The sequence below is a fragment of the Canis lupus genome, chromosome 27 (assembly GCF_011100685.1).
Source record: "Canis lupus familiaris isolate Mischka breed German Shepherd chromosome 27, alternate assembly UU_Cfam_GSD_1.0, whole genome shotgun sequence".
In the NCBI taxonomy this organism is placed as follows: domain Eukaryota; kingdom Metazoa; phylum Chordata; class Mammalia; order Carnivora; family Canidae; genus Canis; species Canis lupus.
In genome coordinates this window covers 9096248-9121595 of record NC_049248.1, presented here as the reverse complement: position 1 = coordinate 9121595, position 25348 = coordinate 9096248, and the positions used below count along the sequence as shown (strand labels likewise).

The 25348-nt window shown below is 42.4% G+C and overlaps 1 protein-coding gene across 11 annotated transcripts in view; it reads right to left on the bottom strand.

Annotated features, from left to right (window-relative positions):
• The window catches only part of RIMKLB (ribosomal modification protein rimK like family member B), a 171083-nt gene that overhangs the window by 57936 nt on the left and 87799 nt on the right, over positions 1-25348 (bottom strand). The window contains exon 1 of one of the 11 annotated variants that reach the window (XM_038576725.1): positions 11466-11551. The exons of 7 other annotated variants lie outside the window; for them this stretch is intronic. Coding sequence is in view for 1 of the 4 variants with exons in the window: in XM_038576719.1 (XP_038432647.1) it covers positions 10656-10678 (23 nt within the window). In the remaining 3 variants the exon portion in view is untranslated. Of the gene's footprint in view, positions 1-10655; positions 10840-11131; positions 11385-11421; positions 11552-25348 lie in introns of those variants that run through there. 3 more of the 11 variants (XM_038576724.1, XM_038576721.1, XM_038576719.1) reach the window with 3 other exon arrangements.

Here is a 25348-nt window from a genome sequence, read left to right as displayed (position 1 = left end):
CTGTGGAAGATGTCGTCATTGAGAAGTTTCAAAGGAAAAGCTCCACAAAAGGAAAGTCGCACCAGAGTACCTAATGTAGAGATCCCCAGTTTCCCTTGAAAGGGGCACTGTAAAAATGACCCATTTAGACCGAGTTGTTTTGGAAACACCCTGTCAATGGAGCCAATACTCCAATACTCTGGAGCCATCTTGGTGCCTTCCCTGACACCTGGGTCTTAAACATCATTTGTTGACCAGTATGACTGAATTTTACTGCGTGAATGTGTACTGAATGAGTACAACAGAAATCAGGTCCCAACAGAAATCAGGATAGGATGTTACAACCACTGGCAACTGGGAAGCAGAAATGCTTGCCAATACTGATGTGACAAGTCATAGAAAATGCCCAAGCCACAAGAGTAATACATGATGTTTTTTAATCATTTTATAATCAGACAAACACACACCTGGGCTACAGTCTCATGTAGTTGTGCAGCAACTCCCGATAGATCATGCACGTGAGCATCACCATGTCTGGCTTCATGGCTGCAGCTCTAATACCCTTGCATAATCTTTGGGTGTTTCCACACTAGTATGTAACTGACAACAGCCAAGTTCAGGTTAGCCTCCCCATCTCCTTTATTTTTTTTTTTACAGATTTCTGGGACCCCTAGGTGGCTCAGTGGTTGAGTGTCTGCCTTTGGCTCAGGACATGATCCCGGTGCGGGGACCAAATCCCACATCAGGCTCTCTGCGAGAAGCCTGCTTCTCTCTCTATGTCTCTGACTCTCTCTCGGTCTTTCATGAATAAATACATCTTTTTTAAAAAATAAATACATATTTTTTATTTTATTTAGAGAGAGAGCAAGAGCAGGGGAGAGGGGCAAAAAAAGGAGAAGACTCCCTGTCCAGCAGGAAGTCCAACAGTGGGGCTCGATCCCAGGACTGTGGGATCATGAATGAGCCAAAGGCAGATGCTTAAGTGACTAAGCCACCCAGGTTTCCCTCCTTTCATTTTCTTCTTTTTTTTTCTTTCTTTCATTTTCTTTTTAATGGGCTCCAAATCCTCTTGACCCTGGGATTCTAACAAAGAAAATAATGTTCTTTCTCGCCTTCATGATCTGGAAGCAAGGCTAGAGATCTCATCATTTGACACAACGGGACTACATACTTTCATAGGAGATACCCGCACAACCAGATCTGAAACTAGAGAAATGCTGTCACCCTACAGAAAACTCTATGAAAGAGGTAGACACCAGTTTGAAGAGTTCCAACATCAATGTCAATGACTGTGTTCCTCAAAGCCCACCTAGTGGCAGCCAATATGACAAGATCTGGGGATCATGACCTTGTTGCCCTGTACCAAGATACCTTTGTTCATACGGAATACAATTTTTTAAAATATTTTATTTATTCATGAGAAACACAGAGAGCGCAGCAAAGACATGGGTAGAGGGAGAAGCAGGCTCCCTGTGGGGAGCCCAATGCAGAATTCGATCCCAGGATCCTGGGATCACAACCTGAGCCAAATGCAGATGACACTCAACCACTGAGCTACCCAGGTGCCCCTGAAATACATTTTTATCAGCTTCAAAAGATTTGTCTTGCTTTTCATATAAAGAATCACAGAGGTATGCCACATTGTGTTCCAATGTACATCAAGTAGATGACATCCCCAGCTTGAAAAGGGCAAGTCAGCTTAACAACCTCCAGCTTGTTAATTACCATCTCATTGGTGCTGGTATCTTCAAGAGACACCAACCAATTTTTTATCCAGTATAATTTTACAATGATCTCCAAAGACCAGTTTATTGCCAGAGAAAGAAAAAGCACAACTCTTGCTACCCAATGGTCCTCTTCTATTTCAACAGGTAGTGGAGCAGCTGACCATCCTCAGGCACCCAGGGTTGCTTGCCTTTATCAGGCTGCTCTACTGGAATTCACATCTAAGAATACCAACAACAAAGACTTTCCAACCACAAAGGCAGAGGCTCTGCGTTCCCTCCCCCTTTCCCTCCCCCTTCCCCTCCCCCCTCCAATCTATGGCCCTCCTGGGAGGCCACCTTCCTGTGGGTCAGGTGGAAACCAGTAGGCCAGTGCCTCCTCCAACATATCTATTTTTTCTATTTATCCCATCCATGAACACCCGGGGGGGGGGGGGGGACTGATGAGAGTCAAAAGCATAACGCTAAATCTACACAGTCCAGGAGACCAAAAATCCACCAATAAAATGATAGTCCTGATTCTTAAAAATAAAAAACTTCAGATTATAGTCAGTTTTAAAAGCCATTAAAGACTCCCTTGTAAAGGTAAAATGGTTCTTTTTTTTCCCCACGACACTTAAAGGAATAGGTTTGGTTACCCAGTAAGGTATTTTTAAGAAAAGAGTTCATTCTCCAACAGTCAGAAAAATAAGTCAGAAAAATACAGCATTTGCAAATGTCCACATATACAAAGGAGTAATGTAAACTCAGATCAACTAATTTTCTTCCTGTTTCTTCATTTCCACCACAGTATCAAGGAAAACAATGTGCAAATATCAGATACTAAATAAATGCTACAATAAATAAATAAATAAATACTGATAAACTGCTACTGTTTTTCTTTTGTTTTTTTTTTTTTGTTTTTTTTTTAACAAGGAGACATTCAAAGAAAATTCACTTTTACATTTGAGATAGTTTTCCCATGCAAACTTCTGGATACACACACCAATAACAGTCACTGTCATCTCTCCCTCTATGTCTCTCCTCTCTCTGTCTCTCATGAATAATTAAATAAAATCTTAAAAAAAAACAAAGTCAGTGTCATCTATCAATAGTCTAGGCAGGGCTAATAAATGGGAATTCATAAATAAAGTAATTCATTCATTTATCTCATGAGAACCCCTTCCCAATGGTAATTATTCCGCTAGGGGAAAAAAGCACAATTACAATGTACCATTTGAAGATATTAAGGTACCTCTTACTACTAGGAAAATTATTCCAGGTAAGACACAGCATATAGATATGCTATATGTTGGCAAATTGAACTCCAATAAAAATAATTAAAAATTAATTAAAAAAAAAAGACACAGCATATAAACTTAGAATCCAAAGACTGAGAGGGGACAATTACCACAATAATTAAGCCAGAAATAGGTTTCAGGTTTTCCGATTTCTTTCTACTTTTTTCTACCATGCCTAAAGACACTGAAAGGAATCTGGAAAAATATAAGAATTCCACATTGTAAGTGATCATATATATACCAAATATTGTGTTAGGCAATTTGTAGCTTCTCATTTCACAACCATCCCTTGAAGCATTATTGTGTTCATTTGGCAAGTGAGGCTGTTCCAGGAGAGATGTTAGTTAACCTTGTCTAGATTTGCAAAATTACAAAGTGATAAAGTCCAGAGTGAATTCAAATTCTATACACTCCATGGCAGACAAGATGCAGTCATATAAGTAAATTTTATTCAATGAGAAGCCTGCTTCTCCCTCTCCCTATGTCTCTGCATCTCTATGGGTCTCTCATGAATAAATAAAATCTTTTAAAAAAATGCATATTTGAGAGATATGCTGCCGCCCCTTTGCCCTTCTTCCATCCTGCTAACCTAGAATGTAAATGTCAGGACTAACTACCACCTGGACTATGAGGACAGGAGTGAACCCTAAGAAAAGCACAGCTACCTGTTAGAACTTGAATCCCAGACAATTGTGTGGTGCCATAACCTTGGACCACCTACTACCTCTTTTGCTTATGTCAATATTTGGTAATTCTTTATTGTAGGCCATAGAACTTTACCTTAACAAGTATAGTCTACCATACCTTGCCCAAAAGTTATAGGAAATTATTCCCTTAACATCAAAGTTTGCAGACATCAGCAAGTAGTGGTATTGTTTATAAGAGGGATTCTCTTGGGATCCCTGGGTGGCTCAGTGGTTTAGCGCCGCCTTCAGCCCAAGGCGTGGTCCTGGAGTCCCAGGGATGGAGTCCCACAACAGGCTCTCTGCACAGAGCCTGCTTCTCCCTCTGCCTGTCTCTGCCTCTCTCTCTCTCATGAATAAATAAATAAAATCTTAAAAAAAAAAAAAAAGAAACAACTTAAAAACAGAATTACCATTTGACCTAGTAATTCTAGTTTTAGGTATATAACCAGAAGAAATGAAGGCAGAGTCTTCACAAAGAGGGGTCTGCACACACATGTTCACAGCAGCATTATAATAACTAGAGGTAAAAGCAACCCAAGTGTTCATCAAAAGATGACTAAAAGAGTAAAATACAGCTGAGTGAAATAAGTCAATTGGAGAAGGACAAACAGTGTATGTTCTCACTCATTTGGGGAATATAAATAATAGTGAAAGGGAATAGAAGGGAAGGGAGAAGAAATGTGTGGGAAATGTCAGAAAGGGAGACAGAACATAAAGACTCCTAACTCTGGGAAACGAACTAGGGGTGGTGGAAGGGGAGGAGGGCGGGGGGGTGGGGGTGAGTGGGTGACGGGCATTGAGGGGGACACTTGACGGGATGAGCACTGGGTGTTATTCTGTATGTTGGTAAATCGAACACCAATAAAAATTAATTTATTAAAAAATAAAAGAGTAAAATACAGAATATACATATAATGCCTTAAAAAGGAATTAAATTCCAATACAGGGCAGCCTGGGTGGCTCAGCGGTTTAGGGCCACCTTCAACCCAGGGCCTGATCCTGGGGACCCAGGATCAAGTCCCACGTCAGACTTCCTGCATGGAGCCTGCTTCTTCCTCTGCCTGTGTCTCTGCCTCTCTCTCTATGTCTCTCATAAATAAATAAAATCTTTTAAAAAAATAAAAAATAAAAAAAATTCCAATACATACTACACCACATGGATGAACTTGGGAAGAGATTATGCATCAGTATATAATAGCCAAATTCACAGAAAATAGAATGGTGGTTGCCAGGGGTTGGGGTGTTGGGGGAATCGAGACTTAGTTTTATTAGGAAACAGTTTGTTTATGCAATATGAAGAGTTCTAGAGATGAATATGGTAGACAGTTGCACAAGAATATATAGTTAACACCACTAACAGGTATATAGTTAATACCTGCATACTTAAAAAATTATTAAGATGGTAAATTTTATGCTGTGTGTATTTTATGACAGTAAAAATAAAACTGGATAAGACAAATGTCATGAGCAAATTAACATGCAAATTTAACACATATTCATCTAAAGGATCAGAAAACTGTTACCTTGGATTACCTGTAGTTCTGTTACTAAATTTCCCAAAATAGTTTGTGGTCTAAAACTAATTAGTATACGTGCTGCCGAAGCAAGCACTCTATAAAACTGATTAAACTTTTTTAAAACGTTTTTTCTGGATGGAGCACCTGGCTGTTCAGTCAGTGGAACATGACACTCTTAATCTCTGCATTGTGCGTTTGAGCCCCATGTTGGATGTAAAGATTACTTAAAAAATATTCTTTAAAAAACGTTGTCTAAAGAAAAAAAAAAAAAAAAAACGTTGCCTCGGGGATCCCTGGGTGGCTCAGTGGTTTAGCGCCCGCCTTTGGCCCAGGACGCGATTCTGGAGTCCCAGGATCGAGTCCCACGTCGGGCTCCCGTCATGGAGCCTGCTTCTCCCTCCTCCTGTGTCTCTGCGCCCCCCTCTGTCTATCATAAATAAATAAATCTTTAAAAAAAATTAAAAAATAAAATAAAATAAGATAAAAAATGTTGTCTCAGGATGATGCCTGGGTGGCTCAGCAGTTGAGCGTCTGCCTTCAGCTCAGGATGTGATTCTAGAGTTCCAGGATCGAGTCCCATGTCAGGCTCCTGCATGGAGCCTGCTTCTCCCCCCTCTGCCTCTCTCTGTGTCTCTCATGAATAAATTTAATTTATTTATTCATGAGAGATGGGGGGGGGGGGCGAAGAGCAGAGACACAGGCAGAGGGAGAGGCAGGCTCCATATAGGGAGTCCAACGTGGGACTCAATCCCAGGAATCCGGGATCACACCCTGAGCTGAAGGCAGGCACTTAACCACTGAGCCACCCAGGTGTCCCAAATAAAATCTTAAAAAAAAAAAAGCCTTTTCTCTGGAAAAAATATTTTCTCTTAAAAAAAAAAGTTTTCTCTGGAATCCAAATAAAACTTCTAATGATTTCACTTAATACAGGAATGTTAAATCAAAGTAGCTCTCTCTGGAATATGGCACAAAATTTGCAAAACTGTCCTGAGATACACTATGCAGTGTGGCCCGCTCAAAGTTCACCATGTTTTAGGGACGCCTGGCTGATTCAGTCAGTGGACCATGCAACTCTTGAGCTCAGGGTTGTGAGGTTAGAGCTCCAACTTGGAATATTATTTTTAAAAAAAATCTTTTAAAAAAATTCATCATGCTTAACATGCTAAATGTTGGGCCTTCTTTCCCATATTTTCTTTCTGGACCTTATTTTGAAATATGAGTTGGGGGCACCTGGGTGGCTCAGTGGTTTAGCATCTGCTTTTGGCTCAGGTCATGATCCCAAGGTCCTGGCACCCAGTCCTGCATCAGGCTCCCGGCACAGCAGGGAGCCTGCTTCCTCCTCTGCCTATGTCTGCCTCTCTGTGCCTCTCATGAATAAATGAAATCTTTAAAAAAAAGAAGAAGAAGGAGTTGAGAAACAGATTAATACACTCAAGCTGAAGACTTTATAGATACAGCTAACTAAATCACATGTCAAAGGAATAAGCTAACTAAGAACTCAGGAAGATTTCAAGTTTGCTATTTAGACAAACCTGCATGAATTTCCAAGATGTACTATCAATGTCTGGGAGCACCTGGCTGGCTCAGTGGTAGAGTTTGTCTGCCTTTGGCTCAGGTCCTGATTTCAGGGTCTTGGGATCCAGTTCCACATAGGGCTCCTGTCTCCCCTCTGCCTATGTCTCTGCCCCTGTCTCTCTCTCATGAATAAAATCTTTAAAACAAAAACACAACTATCAACGTCTGAAATGCTGCCAAATATGGGACAGCAGAGCAGTAAAAGAGAATTGCTATAATCTAACATAGAAATCCATGAACCAAAAAAAAAAAAAAAAGAAAAGAAAAGAAATCCATGTTCCATTTTGGAGATCTTATCTCTTTATTCCTAAGAACATGAATCCAAGAGCTAATATCAAAAAGGTTAAAAAGGGAAGAGGAGAGAGAAAGGGAAAGTAAGGAGCTGAATAAAGTAAAAACATTTAAGGGGTATGTTTGGAATTTTTTTAATTTTAATTCCAGTTAACACAGTTTTATATTAGTTTCAGGTGTTACAAGACACCTGAGTGATTCAACAATTGTAGAATTTTTTTTTATTGGTCACAACTTGATGATTTACTACCACTTTTGAAAGGGCTGCAAAAATTATTTAGGCGTATCGATGCTTATACAAATTTTACTTCATCAATTGACAAATTGTACACATTTTAGAAGAATCTAGTAGATTCCTCCAGACACTGCTGGGAGAACACACCACCAGATGAAAAGAACAATGATCAATGAAATTAGATTGTGAACTCCATGAAGACAGAATCTCCATTTTGTTCTCTATTATCCTTAGCAGGTAACATAGAACCTCATGTTTGAGAGACAAATGTTACGGTTAGGGGTTAGAAATTATTTTAAAGGAGTCTGTTACACTGAACCGTAAGACAGTATCAAAAAAATCATAGCTATTTTCAATATCTAATACCAGGCCAATGTGTACCACCATCTAAACATAGCTGTAAAAGTTCATAATTTATCAAGATGCCTGGGTGGCTTGATTGGTGGTGACTCTTGGCTTTTCAGCTCAGGTCATGATCTCATGGGTCATAGGATAGAGACAGGAGTTGGGCTCTGCACTGGAGGGAATCTGCTTGAAAATTCTCTCCCACTACTTCCCCCCTTTCTCTCTCTCAAATAAATAAAATGTTTTAAATTCCTAATTTGTCTTTTCAATTTCTCATAAAAAAACAACCCGGGCAGCCTGGGTGGCTCAGTGGTTTAGCGCCGCCTTCAGCCCAGGGCGTGATCCTGGAGACCCAGGAAGGAGTCTCACATCAGGCTCCCTGCATGGAGCCTGCTTCTCCCTCTGCCTGTGTCTCTGCCTCTCTCTCTCTCTCTGTTGTGTGTCTCTCATGAATGAATAAATAAAATCTTAAAAAAAAAAAAAAGCCTAATGCTACTTTCCATCGTTGTTATACAATTTATCCTTAAATAATTAGCTTTGCTAACAAAGTCAGAAGGAAAAAAAAACTTATAATTTTAGTAAAAGGAATAAAAAAGATATAAGCAGATGGGTTCTATGCAGACCAGGCTCTAAGGGAGTAGAGCTGACTAGCTCTGTAGCTTTTGTCCTTCAAGCCAATTTTGAAAGGAAAAAAACATTGGAAAAGAAAACATTGTAAAAATACCATAGTAGGAGTTATGAAGCCAGAAAGTCAGTTCTTTTCTGCAAACCTAATATGTACACAGACGCATATGGTACATGAATCTAAAATATACTATGCACAGGTATTTTGAGGTAGTGTGTTACCATTTAACAGCTCTTAATATGACAAGCAGGAAAATTCCCAAATAATGAAAGACAATTTCCCCAACATCTGTACCTAATCTCTCCTATTCAACCTCTTGAAACTGCACATGGCAGTACAGTTAACATTAAAATATTTTCATTATTCTTATCACAATCTACTCCCAGATTTTAAAATAACATTAGATTCTAATTTCTCAAGGCTCTTTTCCCATATGCTTATGACTTAATCCCACTTGCAGAGAATATTCTGTAAGCTAACATGCCATAAACTCTACAAATCCACATCACTAAACTACACCCCCAGTAACAAACACAAAACTCACCCTTCTTTTGTGTGTGTGTGTGTTTGTTTGTTTGTTTTTCTCACTCTTCACATGTTCCTGGGTACAGAAGTTCTTCCTCCACCCATTTTCACTCAGTTTAGGAGTCTTTGCCTGCTTCCCAGAGGAAGATGATAAAAGCTACTTCTCAAACTGTGGAACAACTGGCTGTGATCTCTCTCCTCCCCCCCCAACCCCATCCAGTGTTTATGATGTTCAGTCTTTCAGCTCATAGGGAAGGGAGAAGTTGAGAAATCCGGCTAGTGACTTACCCCAGTAGCAAATCCCAGGTGGATACAAACTGAGGAAATCAAGAATTGAGAGAGATTTTTTTTTAAAGCCATGTTTTATCCTGTGCTCCAACACACTAATGACTGAAGGCTGGTTGACATTCATTGGTCTGAGTTAAAAATATATATATATATTCTCTTTAGTTTGTTTCTTCATGATATGGCTAAAAAGGGGTAAAGGATTTATAAAACATTGCTAGTAATTTCCCTCTGGAGAGGAAAAGGGGACTCAATGAGAAGGAAAAGGAAAAAAGGGAAATTTATTGTTGTCACTCTCCCCTCCATCCTCAGATGCTACTGAATTCAAGACAATCAAAGAAAATGAAAAAAAAATTTTTTTAAAGATATTCACCAGAAACCTAAGTGGAATTTTAGCTGGTAGCCCAAAGTGTAAAGATTAGAAATAAACAACTCCTTACCCCCTGCAGGGGGAAAGGCGGGAACAGAAAAAAGGATCTTCACTGAGTGGAGGATTCTAAGTGACTGAATTTGCTGCTCCCCCTCTTGGCTCTCTGTTCTCAGAAACACAGAATGCCCCCCTCCCCTACAAGCAGACTCCAACACCTGGTGGGGGTAAGAGGAAAGCAAGAGAGGGAAAAAAAAAAAGCAGACAGAAAAAGATGAAAACATCAACAGCCATCTTGCCAAACTAACAACTAAATGTACTGCATAAAAGAAGGAAATTAATTGCACTGACAAAGATAGAAATAAAATTACCTCTAAACAAGATAGGTCTCCTCCCCTTTAACACAAAGATAGAAATAAAATTACCTCTAAACAAGATAGGTCTCCTCCCCTTTAACACACTAACCAAATAACCCGGTAAGCATTAGAAAAGAAATTTAACTATGACTCTAAAATCACAAGTTGTCATTCTAAAAGTTAGTAAATAAATGCTCAATCCTTATGACTGGAATTTCAGACTGTTTTATTCCAAATAAATATCTTAAAGTATTTTGACAATGAATTCTTTCTCTAAAAAACAGGAAAAAATGACCTTTAAATGTGAAAGAAATGAGATCTACAGAGCATTTAAATTCTAATGGTTAACAAATAAGAGTTTCGTTAAATATAATAAACGTCAAGTCCACAAAAAAGGAGTGTCTCCCATATTAGACTGCCCCGTGTATTTTCCATACAGGTTTAGAATTTAGCCCAACTCCCGAAAGAAAGACGTGGGAACAATTTATGTAATTAATGGGAAAATAACAGCAAGCTGAAAGAATTTACACCGAAGTCACATTCAACACGGTTAGCATAATAACCTCACTCACTGAATACAATTAAGGCCCCATCTCTCTTCAAACCCACAAATGGGATAAAATACTGGGGATTACAAATCTGCAATCAGAGATAAGGATACATTAGTAAGGCAAATCTGAAGTTATTATCTTCTCTTTGGGGTTTTTTTAAGGGAGGGGATGGAGAGGCAAGGTGTGCATCGTGGTCAAATGCTTACAAAAAAAAAAAAAAAGATTCAAATAGGCGATTATTTGTCAGCTCATTCTCACTCAGAGGACTGTCAAAAGAGAAAGAGGAATGACTGTCACACTTTCTACAATCTTACGTGTCAGGAGGAAAACCGGGCATTTAAGCCATCCTAAGTGCAGTACAATCGGCAGCACAGCCTCTTCCCCCGGTCACACCGCAGGAATGTCTGATGGAGGCAGGGGTAGGAGATCACCACACTCTCAAGGACAGGTTGGCCGCACGCGTGTTCTACTCCGACCAGCACTCGCAGGGCCACCACACCCCCTCAGACCGGGGGAGGCACACTCGACGCCCGAGGGCGCTGCCTCGCTCCCACAGTCCCCCCGTCACACGGCCACGGCTTCACCAGCCTCCTCCCCGCACACGCCCCGGCCGGGCTCCCCGCCGCCTCCCGCCGCCTCCCGCCGCGCAGCGACCCCCGGCCTCCGCCGGCCCCGGCCGAGCCCCGTCTCGTCGCCGAGTCCCTCCGGCTGCAGTCGCCCGCTGGGGGGAGGGGCGCGCCTCCGCCTCACGCCGCTCCACCTGGGGAGGGAAGCCACCCGCACCGCTCACCTGGGGACGGCGGCTCCTCCCTGGCTCTCGGCCGGCGGAGCCGGGCTGGGGCCTCCGAGGGAACCGCGGGCGGCCGGGCGGGCTGGAAGTCCGACAAGGAGATGGGGACGGGGAGGGGGAGGGGGTCGGGATGCCGGGAGCCGCCTCCTTTCTCCTCCGCCACCGCGGCTCCCGCAGCCAGGCCCGGCGCCCTCGCACACTCGCCCCCTTTCTCACGGCCTCGCGGTCGGTCTGGCTCCCCCTCGCCCCCACCCCCGCACACACTCGCCCCCACCCCCGCACACACTCACACCCGGCCGCTCCTCGCTCCTCGCTCCCTCGCTCCCTCACTCGCCTGTAGTGCGCGCGCGCGCGACCCCGCTCACACACAGCGCGCGCGACGCCGGCGGAGACCGCCTCGCGCTCCCCAGACCGAGGCGCCGCGCGCCGCCCGCCCGCGTGCAGAGGACCCTCGCGCGCCCCGACCCGGCCCCGCCCCCCAGGCGCGGCGGCGCGGCGGGCGGGGGGGGCGGCGGGCAGGGGGCGGCGGCCGGCGGGCCGAGGGGCCGGGCCAGCCCGCCGAGCCGGGCCTAGCGGATCCGACACCTGCGGCGGGACCCGCCCCCCGGGCTCCGCGTCCGCTCTCGCAGCCATCGCCCGCCTCTCGGGTGCCGGAGGCGCGACGGGGCGCGCGCGCCGGGAGGGCGATGGGAGCGCGAGAGCGCTTCGAGGACGCGCTTTCCCCACCCGCCGCCAAACCGTCCTCACCGAGGAAAGGAAACGGGTGGGGGGGCGAGGCTTGTTCCCAGCTGGAACCGCGAGATTGATGCCTTCCGTTGTCCACCCTCCTCGCCCTCACGTTCCCTCCTGGGGCCCCATTCGTCCACACTTTGAACCCTGACGCCGGCCCTCAAGCCTCGCGGGGGCCGTGTGCTGCCTGCGGTCCCCGCCTCGGGCTCCGGCCCGGCCCGGCCCGGCCCGGCCCACCTCCCGCGCAGCCCTGGCGGCGCCCGAGCCCGCGCCCGGAGGCAAGACGGGGAACAAAGATCAATACCTGGAAGATCCTTTTATCCGTGTGCGGAATAAAGATCTTGCCTCTGTACGACGTGGGGCAGATTTTTGAAACTACAGTACATCATATTTTCAGGGCTTGAAGGGGGTTAAAAGATACAGACAGGGTAGTGTGGTCCAGCCAGCTTCGCTCCTTGGAAGCCAGCACTGACCTCGGGCAAATCAGTTCCTTAACTTCCTCTGAGCCTTTGTTATAAGAAGCCTAGAGTCTGTTCCAAGGTTGCTGTGAGAACGAAATCTATTTAGGAGCATTTTGAAAATCCAAGCTGTCTATAAAAATAAACTGATGGTCCAAAGGAAGCTAGCAATGAGTGTGTTCAGCTATGTTACTTACTGTTGGGTTTTCTAGATCATGTAGAATGAAACCATGCAACAGATGACCATGATACTTTACATGGCAAATTCATTTCCAAATAACCTTATTCATTTATTATCACCAGAGATCCCAGATAGGAGATACAATAAATGTCCTAACCAGTTTGCCTTCTTGAGTCACATTCCATTCTGAGCAGCCTCAGCCAACAAATTCCTTTCAGCGCTCCTCTTTCCCAATCTTTTTGGTCTGCCTCCCCCCCTCCCCCCCTCTGATTTCACTCAGTACTTAGTCGTTTAAGAGATAGAGCATAACCCAGAGCGGTAACTTGTGGGACTGGACCAGACTTGTAGTTTCACTTACTTAAGTGATCTTCTAAAGTACCTTGACCTCGGGGCACCTGGGAGGCTCCGTGGTTGAGCATCTGCCTTTGGCTTAGGTGGTGATCCCAGGATCCTGGGATTGAGTCTTGCTGCATCAGGCTCCCCACAGGGAGCCTGCTTCTCCCTCTGCCTATGTCTCTGCCTCTCTGTCTCTCATGAATAAATCTTTAAAAAAATAATAATAAAAGTACCCTGACTTCTCTGTATCTTAATATACTTGATTGCACAAGTTATCTATAAAAATATTTGATAGAAACTTTAAAAGTAGTCACCGCCCTGGGTGGCTCAGTCAGTTAGGTGCCTGGCCTTCCCTCAGGTCACTAGAATCCAGGATCCAACCCTACTTCCCGCCCCCCCCCCCTTACAGCTCTCTGCTCAAGGAGGAGTCTGCTTCTCTGTCTCCCTCTGTTCCTCTCCCCGGCTTGTAGTTGCTCCCTCTCTTAAATAAATAAGATCTTAAAAAAAAAAAAATAGAACTAATTACTTCATTGAATTGATAAGGAGTAAATGACCCAGTAAGTGTATAGGACTTGGGATCCCAGGGTGGCACAGCGGTTTAGCGCCTGCCTTTGGCCCAGGGCGCGATCCTGGAGACCCGGGATCGAATCCCACATCGGGCTCCCGGTGCATGGAGCCTGCTTCTCCCTCTGCCTGTGTCTCTGCCTCTCTCTCTCTCTCTCTCTCTCTGTATGACTATCATAAATAAATAAAAATTAAAAAAAAAAAGTGTATAGGACTTAATGCTCAGCACAAAGCAAACGGTATTTTAAGTGTATACTACTGCTGTATTTTGCCACCGAGAGTAACCTAGGATAGTGAACAGTTTTCACAAAGGACACAGTTAGAGAAATAAATGTGCTACATGACACACTACCTAAAGAAGAAAGGGGGTGGGATCCCTGGGTGGCGCAGCGGTTTAGTGCCTGCCTTTGGCCCAGGGCGCGATCCTGAAGACCCGGGATCGAGTCCCACATTCGGGCTCCCTGCATGGAGCCTGCTTCTCCCTCTGCCTATGTCTCTGCCTCTCTCTCTCTCTCTCTCTGTGACTATCATAAATAAATAAAAATTAAAAAAGAAGAAGAAAGGGGGTAAAGTCTACAGAGCTAAAATGTTGCTATTTATTTCCACCCTGATATTCAGTCTCCTGAAACAAAGTATATTCAACCTAAAGACAAAAGAGAAGCATTTTGTGATCAAGCTTCCTTGATCACAGAGATACTAATACAATGAGAATCTGGTCAAAGATAAATGGGAAAATTGACAGAGGGAGAAGATTGCATGATTGGCCCCGCAGATTATCAATAAAACGTAGCCTATCTTTCAGTCCTAATTTTAAGAAACTCAATTTGGGGTAACCATGTATCACCCAGAAAAAGGATGAAACTGTGGGTAGGGAGTATTAGACTATTAATTCACTGACCACTTGCCTTTAAAAAAAATGCTATCGGGGTACCTGGGTGGCTCAGTGGTTGAGCATCTGCCTTCAGCTCAGGTTCCTGATCCCTAGAGACCTGGGATTGAGTCCCACATTGGGCTCCCTGCAGGGAGCCTGCTTCTCCCCCCCTGCCTTTGTCTCTGCCTTTCTGGGTCTCTCATGAATAAATAAATAGAATCTTTTTTTTAAAATTAAAAAATAAAAAAAAATTTTAAATGCTATGTATTCATGTACTGTCATTATGTGCCAGATACAACCAAAGAAATTCATAATGTATACAACATTGCTTTCCACTTAAGGTAGTCAGAAAGAAACAAACAAACAAACAAAAAAAAAACAGAACTATGTTTTTTGTTTGTTTGTTTTGGTTTTATCTATTTTAAAGAAAAGAGAGAGTATGTGCATGGGCACACAGGGAGGGGGAGAGGCAGGAGAGAGAGAGAAAGAATCCTCAAATAGACTCCCTTCTGAGCACGGAGCCCAAGGCAGACTCCACCTCACAACTCTGAGATCATGACCCAAGCCAAAACCAAGAGTCTGACACTTAATCAACTGAGCCACTGAGGTGCCCCAAACAGAACTATGTTCTTTTTTTTTTTTTTTTAAAGATTTTGTTTATTTATTCATGAGAGACACAGAGAGAGAGGCAGAGACACAGGCAGAGGGAGAAGCAGGTTCCATGCAGGGAGCCCGATGTGGGACTTGATCCTGGGACTCTAGGATCATGCCCTGAACCGAAGGCAGACGTTTTAACCGCTGAGCCACCCAGGTGTCCCAGAACTATGTTCTTAAAAGCAAAACCAAGTGGTGCCTGAGTGGCTCAGACGGCTGAGCATCTGCCTTTAGCTCAGGTCATGATCTTGGGGTTCTGGGATCAAGCCCTCCGTTGGGGTCCCTGCTCAGCAGGCAGTCTGCTTCTCCTTCTCCCTCTGTTCCTCTCCCTTTGCTCGTTTTTGCTCTCTCATAAACAAACAAACAAACAAATGCAAAGCCAAGGAGGGGTGCCTGTGTGGGTCAGTCAATAGAGCACCTGACTCTTTAGTTTGACTCAAATCAAGATCTCCAGGTCAAGGATGTGGCTGCTGCATCAGGCTCCTGCTCAGCATGGAGTCAGCTTGAGATTCTCTCTCTCTCTCTGTCTCTCCTTCTGCCCCTTCCCCACTCGTGTGCATGTACTCTCTAAAATAAATGACATCAAAAAAAATAAATAAATAAAATAAAATAAAATAAAATAAAATAAATGACATCTTTAAAAAAAAAAAAAAAAAAGGAAAGCCAAGGATATGGCTCATTTTAAAGCATCACTATATAAGATAATATTTAGAAGAATGATCAAAATCATAGCTTCTATTTTTGTATGAAGTAATGAGTGAGAAGAAAGTATTTTTGACATTTCTATAATAGAAAGCAAGGTCCAAAAAGGTTCAGTTCCTTAGACTCAGTCATATTCTTTGTTCTTTATGGTTGCTATGGGTTTTTTTTTTTTTAATATTTTATTTATTTAAGACAGCCAGAAAGAGAGAGAGAGAGAGACCATGAGCATTAGCAGTGGGGAGGTGCAGAGGGAGAGAGAGAGGGAGAAGCAGACTCCCCACTAAGCAGGGAGCCTGATGTGGGATTCCATCCCAGGACCCTGAGATCATGACCTGAGCCAAAAGCAGCTGCTTAACCAACTGAGCCACCCAGGTGCCCTATGGTTGCTGTTTAGACAGGTATGGACTCACATCTCCTTTTGGTAGCAATATATGCAAAAGTATTTTGGGGCAACTGGCTGGCTCATTTGGTAAAGCATGTGACTTAGGCTTGGGTCCCGAGTTTGATCTTCATATTGGGGGTAGAGTACCTTAAAATAAAAAAGTATTTTAGGAATAGTTGGGTGGTTGAGCATCTGCCTTTGACTTAGGGCATGATCTCGGAATCCTGGGATCACATCCACATGGGGCTCCATGTAGGAAGCCTGCTTCTCCCTCTGCCTATGTCTCTGCCTCTCTCTCTGTGTGTCATGAATAAATAAATAAAACCGGGCAGCCCAGGTGGTGGAGCAGTTTGGCGATGCCTGCCGCCGAGGGCGTGATCCTGGAGACCTGGGATCGAGTCCCCTGTCTGGCTCTCTGTATCGTGCCTGCTTCTCCCTCTGCCTGTGTCTCTGGCCCTCTCTCTCTGTCTCTATGAATAAATAAATAAAATCTTTAAAAAAATAAATAAATAAATAAATAAAAATAAATAAATAAATAAAATCTGTAATAAATAATAAATAAATATTTTAAGTAGCTTGTACACCACTCATTTTTAACCATAAAATTAATATTCTTTAGCCAATTAATATTCATCAGCTGGGTGAATCCCTTGAGAATATATAAGGAGCCTGGCGTCTCTGGAATCAGATTAATTTTATTTGAAATCCCAGCTTTATTTATTAGTGGCATGTGATTTGTTGCTTAAACTCTGTAAGCCTCAGTTACCTCATCAACAAAATAAAGATTGAGGTAACTTAAATACAATGTACTACATAGTAAGTGCCCCAAAATTATTAGCTATTGGGGCAACTGACTGGCTCGGTACATAGAACATGTACCTCTTGATCAATCTTGGGATTCTGAGTTTGGCCCAACATTGAGTGTAGAGATTATTTAAAAATAAAATCCTTAAATATATATGTATGTATGGCAGCTGGGTGGGCAGTCAGGTGAGCATTTAACTCTTGATCTCAGGGCTCTGAGTTCAAGTCCTATTTTGGGCTCTATCCTGTGCCTGGAACCTACTTTAAAAATTGATTAAATAGGGGATCCCTGGGTGGCTCAGAGGTTTAGCACCTGCCTTCAGACCAGGGCCTAATCCTGGAGTCCCAGGATCGAGTTCCAGGATCAAGTCCCGCATCAGGCTCCCTGCATGGAGACTGTTTCTCTCCTTCTGCCTATGTTTCTGCCTCATGTCTCTCATGAATAAATAAATAAAATCTTTAAAAATAAAAAAATAAAAATTGATTATATATAGGTAAGATACTTATAGGCTATTATTATTTTTTTTAGGCTATTATTATACAAGACAGATACCAAAAAAGGTCAAATATCTAAGACAAGTTATACAATATTTAAATATGTGTAATAGTACAAATAGTTATACACATTTACTGCATGTCCCAATGTATAAGTAATATTTGAGACTAAATTGAAATGCATCTTTTACCTAAACAAAAACACTTCCATATTTGTGCTCTCCTCCCTAGACACATTATAATCAATGGAGAGCTTTTTAAAAACTGATTTAATCAGAATATCTGTGATTTGGATGGAAGCACCAATATTTTTTAATGCTCTCTGAGGAATTCTATTATGCATCCAAGCTGAACCAGGTTTAGACAACAGAGATTTTATTTTATTTCATTTTATTTTATTTTATTTTATTTTATTTTATTTATTTATTTTATTTTATTTTTGACAACAGAGATTTTAGAATTAACTACATATGACTGACTGTATTGAAATGTGTACATTATCTAGACACATTTCAGTTAATCGTATTAACTGGTTAGAATATGATGGCTAGATTTGCAGCAAGAAGCACTTTTAAAGGTTCTTGGTAGGAGCACCTGGGTGGCTCAGTTGGTTAAGTTGGTTAGTCATGACCTTTGGCTCAGGTCATGATCCAGGATCCTGGGATGGAGCCCCACATGGGGTTCCCAGCTTAGCAGAGAGTCTGCTTCTCCCTTTCCCTCTGCACCCCCCTCTCCTCCCCCCCCCCCCCACTTATGTGCACTCGCTCTCTCTCTCTCTCAAATAAATAAAATCCTTAAGAAAAATACAAGCTCTTCGGTATACAATATGGATATACTAGGTGGAAGGCACATAAAATGCAAGGAGTTGATGAAAATAAAAGCTCCCCTAACAAAGTTGTCCGGGTCCAACCAATCCCATGCCGCTGATTTGACTTGTGTTGCAGTGATGTATCCTCTACATCAGGCAGAAAAACATAATGCACATATTATTACCTACGATGCATGTCAAACAAAAATCTTTAAGTACCCCATAGACACCATCTGGTGCAAATCTTTTCCTCCCGGTTTACACAAGAAAACAAGCTGGGATTTGATCAAAATTAAAGTCCTCAAAGTAGTAAAGAGAATTGTAAACAGGAATGAATCCAGGATTATTATCAGTACCTAAAATAGTATTCTTTATGGCATATCTAATGTGATTACTGTAAAATTCATGTTGGTGGAGAAAAGGTAGTGGGTGTCACATCAGAACCTACACTAGCAAATAAGAAATGGTAACAGCAGCTGCAGTAGATCTAACTCTCCCCACGGCTTCCTCTCCCTGAACCAGCCGGCTAGAACCAGCCCGACAACAACAGTCTTCACAGTTAGAATAGCTAAATACTGATCTAGCCTTTCCCCACCCACATCCCTCCTCCTTTTCCGCCACTCCATTTCTACACATTAAACTGAGCGTCTCTCTAACTATGCTAAGAAAATGCCAATGCCAGACACAAAGGAGGATGGGAGGGGAGGCAGTGAAGTCCTGGATTTGCTGAATCAGGAGGAAACAATGTAAAGAAAAATAAGACTTAGAGGACTAATGTAGGTTTCCCCCTCCTGTAATTGTATCTGGTTGCAAGGAATATTTCTTTTTCTCTACCACATAAAAATAACCTAGAATGCTTGTTTAAAATGCAGATTCCATGGCCCTCATCTCTGGCCTTCTGAATCAGCTTGTGTATCTGCATTTTTTGAGCCAAACTGAAAGCTTACAGAACCAGCCATGACTCTACGGTTTTAATTTGTATCCCAAGTAATTCTTAGACACATGAAAGTTTGAGAAAAATAACCATTTGTAAATGTTCCTTAAAGCCTTCAACATTTAAATTAATTTTAGCCTCAAGCAATTTAGTAAGGTTAAGCAAATACTGCTAGTCCCGACAGAAAATTGAAGCAATGAGATTAAATCATTGCTGGTAATTTCCTAGTCTCCTGTTCCCTGTTCACTGGAGTATTTTAAAAGTGTATCAATTTGGGGGCACCAGGCTGGCTCAGTAGGTAGAGAATGCAGCTCTTGATCTCAGGATTGATTTTGAGCTCCATGTTGAGGGTAGAGATTACTTTAAAAAATGTTTAGGAAAAAGAAAAAAGAAAAAATAAATAAAATAAAAAATGTTTAGGGCAGCCCGGGTGGCTCAGCGGTTTAGCGCCGCCTTCAGCTAGGGGCGTGATCCTGTCGGGCTCCCTGCATGGAGCCTGTTTCTCCCTCTGCCTGGTCTCTGCCTCTCTCTCTGTGTCTCTCATGGATAATAAATAAAATCTTTAAAAGATAAATAAAATTTAAAAATGTTTAAATGTGGTGGGTGGAGGAATGGGGTAATTGGGTAAGGAGGGTACTTAATGTAGTTAGCACTGGGTGTCATATGCGACTGATGAATCACTAAATTCAACCCCTGAAACTACTAATATAGTATATGTTAACTACATTGAATTTAAATAAAATGTAAAATTTGACAATTTTTTTAAAGTGTATCAATCTGGGAAGAATAAAGGAAAATAGAATGGAATAAGTAAATGTGGAAAGCAGTGTGTTTTCTTCTACATAATAGAGCAAGCCTCGAATAATAAAGGAAAAAAAAAAACAAGAAAGACCCTCAGTACAGGGAAATATAAATGAATTAGTAGCCATTTCAACAATAGAAATGTTGATTTTTTTTAAGATCTTATTTATTTAAGAGAGAGAGAGAGAGCACAAGCAGGGGGAGGGGCAGAGGAAGAGAGAATCTTGAGCTACCTCAGTGCTGAGCACAGAGCCCAACATGGGGCTTGATCTGACAACCCTGGATCATGACCTGAGTCAAAATCAAGAGTTGGAGGCTTAACTAACTAAGCCACCCAGGCACCAGAAATGCTGATATTTAAACCACACAAGGTCTATAAGGATCAGTCAGAATTCATCAGTGCCCCAAATTATGAACAAACATTTACATATTGAATAAAAATTCTAGAAGTATTCTTGTGACCTAGCACTGCCATGATTGCCCTGGTCTGCTTTGCTGTCTTTTGCACATTGAAAAAGAAATTAGACTATGGAGCCCTATTCATGAGTCTAAGTTTATGTAGTTGTCCTTAGTGCAAAGAAACAGAATAATTTTTATGTATTCTGTCCAAATTCTTATTTGCCCTATGCATTATTTTCTACTTATTTATTTTTTAATATTTATTTTAGAGATGCCTAGGTGGCTCAGCGGTTGAGCATTTGCCTTTTGCTCAGGGCATGATCCCGAGGTCCTGGGATAGAGTCCCGTATCAGGCTTCCTCCATGGAACCTGCTTCTCCCTCTGCCTATGTCTCTCATGAATAAAAAATAAAATCTTTAAAAAAATAAAATAAAGATTTTAAAGAGAGAAAGCACGTACTCATGCAGAGAGAGGGGCAGAGAGAGAGAGAGCATCCCAACTAGACACCCCACCCCATGCCCCACCCCCGGCTGGGTGTGGAGCCCCTATGCAGGATTTGATCAGATCCCACAAACCTAAAACAGGACCTGAGTAGAATGGAAGCCTAACCAAATGAGCTAACCAGAGGCTCCTTTTATTTTGTTTTTACATCACTTTTGCTTTCTTGGCTTGCAAACCCCATATCAATTGTTGAGTTAGTTTTTTATTAACTTCCTTGCCGTTATTTAACATTTCTTCCTGCCAACTCCACCTAAATTCCCAACTGCTTGATTTTTCTTCTTTCTCTCTGTTTTGCAACTTGAGTTTTATCCCAACGGCATGATAAAAAATCAGAAGAGAGAGTAAAGAGAAGAAAGAAAAATCCACGTTGAGTGACACAATGCAATTGCTAGACAAATCTCTAATATACAGGTCCAATCCTTCTTGTTTCCCAGAACTTTTCTAGATAACTAGCATGGGCAACCTAGACTTAGATAGAGGATCTGTAATATTGGCTTAACTAGTAGAGAAATGAAGAATGAAAACATAGGTATGAGAGAATTATCAAAAAAAATACTTGACAGGGACGCCTGAGTGGCTCAGCGGTTGAGCATCTGCCTTCAGCCCAGGGTCTGATCCTGGAGACCCGGGGTCGAGTCCCACATTGGGCTCCCTGTATGGAGCCTGCTTCTCCCCCTGCCTGTGCTCTGCCTCTCTCTCTCTCTCTCTCTGTGTGTCTGTAATGAATAAATAAATAAAATCTTTAAAAAAAAAAATACTTGACAGGATCCCTGGGTGGCTCAGCGGTTTAGAGCCTGCCTTCGACCCAGGGCATGATTCTGGAGTCCCAGGATCGAGTCCCACATCGGGATCCCTGCATGGAGCCTGCTTCTCCCTCTGTCTGTGTCTCTGCCTCTGTGTGTGTGTGTGTGTGTCTCTTGTGAATAAATAAATAAATAAATCTTAAAAAAAATACTTGAAACATATTTAGTTATTTGTCCCCAGGCTCATAATACACCTAAAATGTTTTATAATATGGAATTATATATAGCAAACATTTTTTTAAAAGATTTTATTTATTCATGAAAGACACTGAGACACAGACAGAGACATAGGTAAAGGAGAAGCAGGCTCCCTCAGAGGAGCCCAGTGCGGCACTTGATCCCAGGATCCCAGGACCTTGACCACAGCCAAAGGCAGACGCTCAACCACTGAGCCAGCCAGGTATCCCTCAGTATCTTCTTTTCAAATAAGCAAATGGAGGCACTGAGAGGCTGAGTAGCTTATCCAAATTCACACAGCTAGCAAATGACTCAACCATAACTTGAATCCAAGCATCAAACTAGATACTCTCTCTCTCTCTCTTTCTTTTTTTTCTAAGATTTTATTTATTTATTCATGAGAGACACAGAGAGAGAGAGAGAGAGAGGCAGAGACACAGGCAGAGGGAGAAGCAGGCTCCATGCAAGAAGCCCAACGTGGGACTCAATCCCGGGACTCCAGGATCACGCTGTGAGCCAAAGGCATATGCTCAACCACTGAGTTACTCAGGCATCCCCAAACTAGATGTTCTTAACTATTTCTTCTAATCCCTCCAAAAGCTTTAAAATTGGTTTTCTCTCCAATATCCCCCATTTCTTTCTTTTTTTTTTTAATTTTTATTTATTTATGATAGTCACACATACACACAGAGAGAGAGAGAGAGAGAGAGAGAGAGAGAGGCAGAGACATAGGCAGAGGGAGAAGCAGGCCCCATGCACCGGAAGCCCGACGTGGGATTCGATCCCGAGTCTCCAGGATCGCGCCCTGGGCCAAAGGCAGGCGCCAAACCGCTGCGCCACCCAGGGATCCCTATCCCCCACTTCTTATTACTGTAGCCCCACTTGTCCGTGGTATGCATTCTGTGATTTCAGTTATTCACAGTCAACCAAGGTCAGGAAGCAGATGATCCTTGTCAATAGCTTAACACTATGTCACAGTGTCATTCACCTCACTTCATCTCATCACACAGACATTGAGTCATCCCATACTATCACCAGAAGAAGTGGGAATACAGCACAAGATATTTGAAATAGCACATTCATATAACTTTTATTACTGTATATTGTTATAATTATTCTATTATTAGCTTAATCACTAATCTTGTACTATGCACAATTTATAAATTAAAGTTTATCATAGGTGCGTATGTACAGGAAAAAACAGACTATATGCTACCTGTGATTTCAGGCATCCACTAGGGGTCTTAGAACATATCCCTGGTGGGGATCCCTGGGTGGCTCAGCGGTTTAGTGTCTGCCTTCGGCTCAGAGTGTTATCCTGGAGTCCCAGGATCAAGTCCCATATCGGGCTCCCTGCATGGAGCCTGCTTCTTCTTCTGCCTCGCTCTCTCATGAATAAATAAATAAAATATTAAAAAAAAAAAAAAGAACATATCCCTGGAGAGTAAGGGGGAGGGGACAACTGTGTGTAAACTTTTATTCAAAAATAAAATGGGCTTTGGGCTTAAGTCTCCAATATCATATACCAAACACTCGCAAATACGTGGTAGAATTTGTCACAAAGGATCTAAGAGTCCATTAGCCAAGCATACCTATACTCAACAAAAAATTACTAACACCTGGGATGCCTGGGTGGCTCAGTGGTTTAGAGCCTGCCTTCGACCCAGGGCATGATCCTGGAGTCCCAGGATGGAGTCCCACATCGGGCTCCCTGCATGGAGCCTGCTTTTCCCTTTGCCTATGTCTCTGCCTCTCTCTCCCTCTCTCTTGTCTCTGTGTCTCTCAGGAATAAATAAATAAAATCTTAAAAAAAATGACCAGTACTTGTTATTCTCCAACTATAGAGATTCCATTTTGATTAACTACCATTTAAGTAGGGACGCCGGGTGGCTCAGCGGTTGAGCCCTTGCCTTCAGTCCAGGTTGTGATCCTGGAGTCCTGGGATTGAGTCCCACATCAGGCTCCCTGAACAGAGACTGCTTCTCTCTGCCTCTCTCTGTCTCTCTCTGTGTGTCTTTGATGAATAAATAAATAAAATCTTTAAAAAGAACGAAACAACCATTTAAGTAATAAATGAATTTGCTCAAGTCATGAAAGCTTTTTATCATTATGCTTTTTCTCAACATTTAAAGACTAAAAATAAAACTACTGCCTTATGAGAGATCATGAAATGTTTCATGGTTTAAAAGGGACCAAACGGACACACTGGGGCAAACAAGTGGTTACCAGAAATTCAGAGTTTAGCCAAGAAGCCAGGGTTTGGTGCCTAATAGAGAGGGCAAAAGTAGGTCAGCGTCCCTGGCAGTCACAGCTGGCAGAAAGTGATGTCACCCGAGAAATGTGGTGGGGAGAAGGGGAGGTGGAATTTAAGGTGGGAAAGTAGAGAGACTCTTTGAAGAGTGATCTGTGGGCCGGGAGGCTAGGAATTTACAGAGGCGAGCTTAAATCAGCCTTTCATAGGCTGATTGCAGAAACAGCTGAAGCACCACTTCCTCCTCCCCCTCCCAGCCTGCCTTCTCCCAGGCCTCATCCCTACCTCCTATCACCCTCAGACCCCCTCTGCTGGAGACAAAGACACCAGAGAAAGGAATGAGGAGAAAGACAAGCCTGATAAATAATTATTTTGATAAAGGAGAGACAGGTGAGGCAAGAAGTTAAAGAGAATTTTAATCAAATCCAGGGAACCATGATGAAGAGGAAGACATAACAAAGAAAAGGAGGAAAAGATGGCTGAATGAAACAAAAGACCTATTAATGATGGGGCAAAAGTAGCACTGCAAATGTAATTATAATAATTTCTAACCTCTTATACTTAAAAAATGATGCAAGTGAAGAGATGAGAAAGACACTGTAATGGTTATAATTTGAAATAAAAAATATGTAATTAGTGTTTTGGCAACAAAGCAAAACTGGGATGCTCCCAACTGAAACTTCCCTCCACGGCCCACATCCAAGTGCAAGGTTATGATGCCTCTAGGTTTATCTGTCTAGATCTACAAGTTCTTAGGACTAAGTTAAGTATTTCATTCCAGGTGTAAGTAGTCCCTGTTAAATTTTGTTAATAACTGTAGTAATAATAACCACCACTGGAATGTGGAGATAGAGTATGTTTCAATGCTCGTGCTTCTGAACCTCACATTATTAATCACCACAAAGATAATTCTCTGATGCTGTTCAATTAATCTCTGATCAAAACTGAATGTCCTTGGGACGCCTGGGTGGCTCAGCAGTTGAGCAACTGCCTTTGGCCTTGAGCGTGAACCTGGAGACCAGGGAGTCCCACATCGGGCTCCCTGCATGGAGCCTGCTTCTCCCTCTGCCTGTGTCTCTGCCTGTGTCTCTGCCTCTCTCTCTCTCTCTGTCTCTCTCTGTCTTTTATGAATGAATATATAAAATCTTTTTTGAAAAAAAGGAAGAAACTAAATTTTAAAAAGAATGAATGTCCTTCCATTATGTCCAGTCCAGTAGCTTTCCTAACAGCAACAATAAAACAAACCTTTTTTCTCTTTTAAGACCATCAATGCTCCTGTTTGGATAACTTAAGTTTTACAACATCTCCTGGCATACTCAAAATATACCTGTAGCATATATGTTTAGATAGACTTGTCTAGAAAGAAA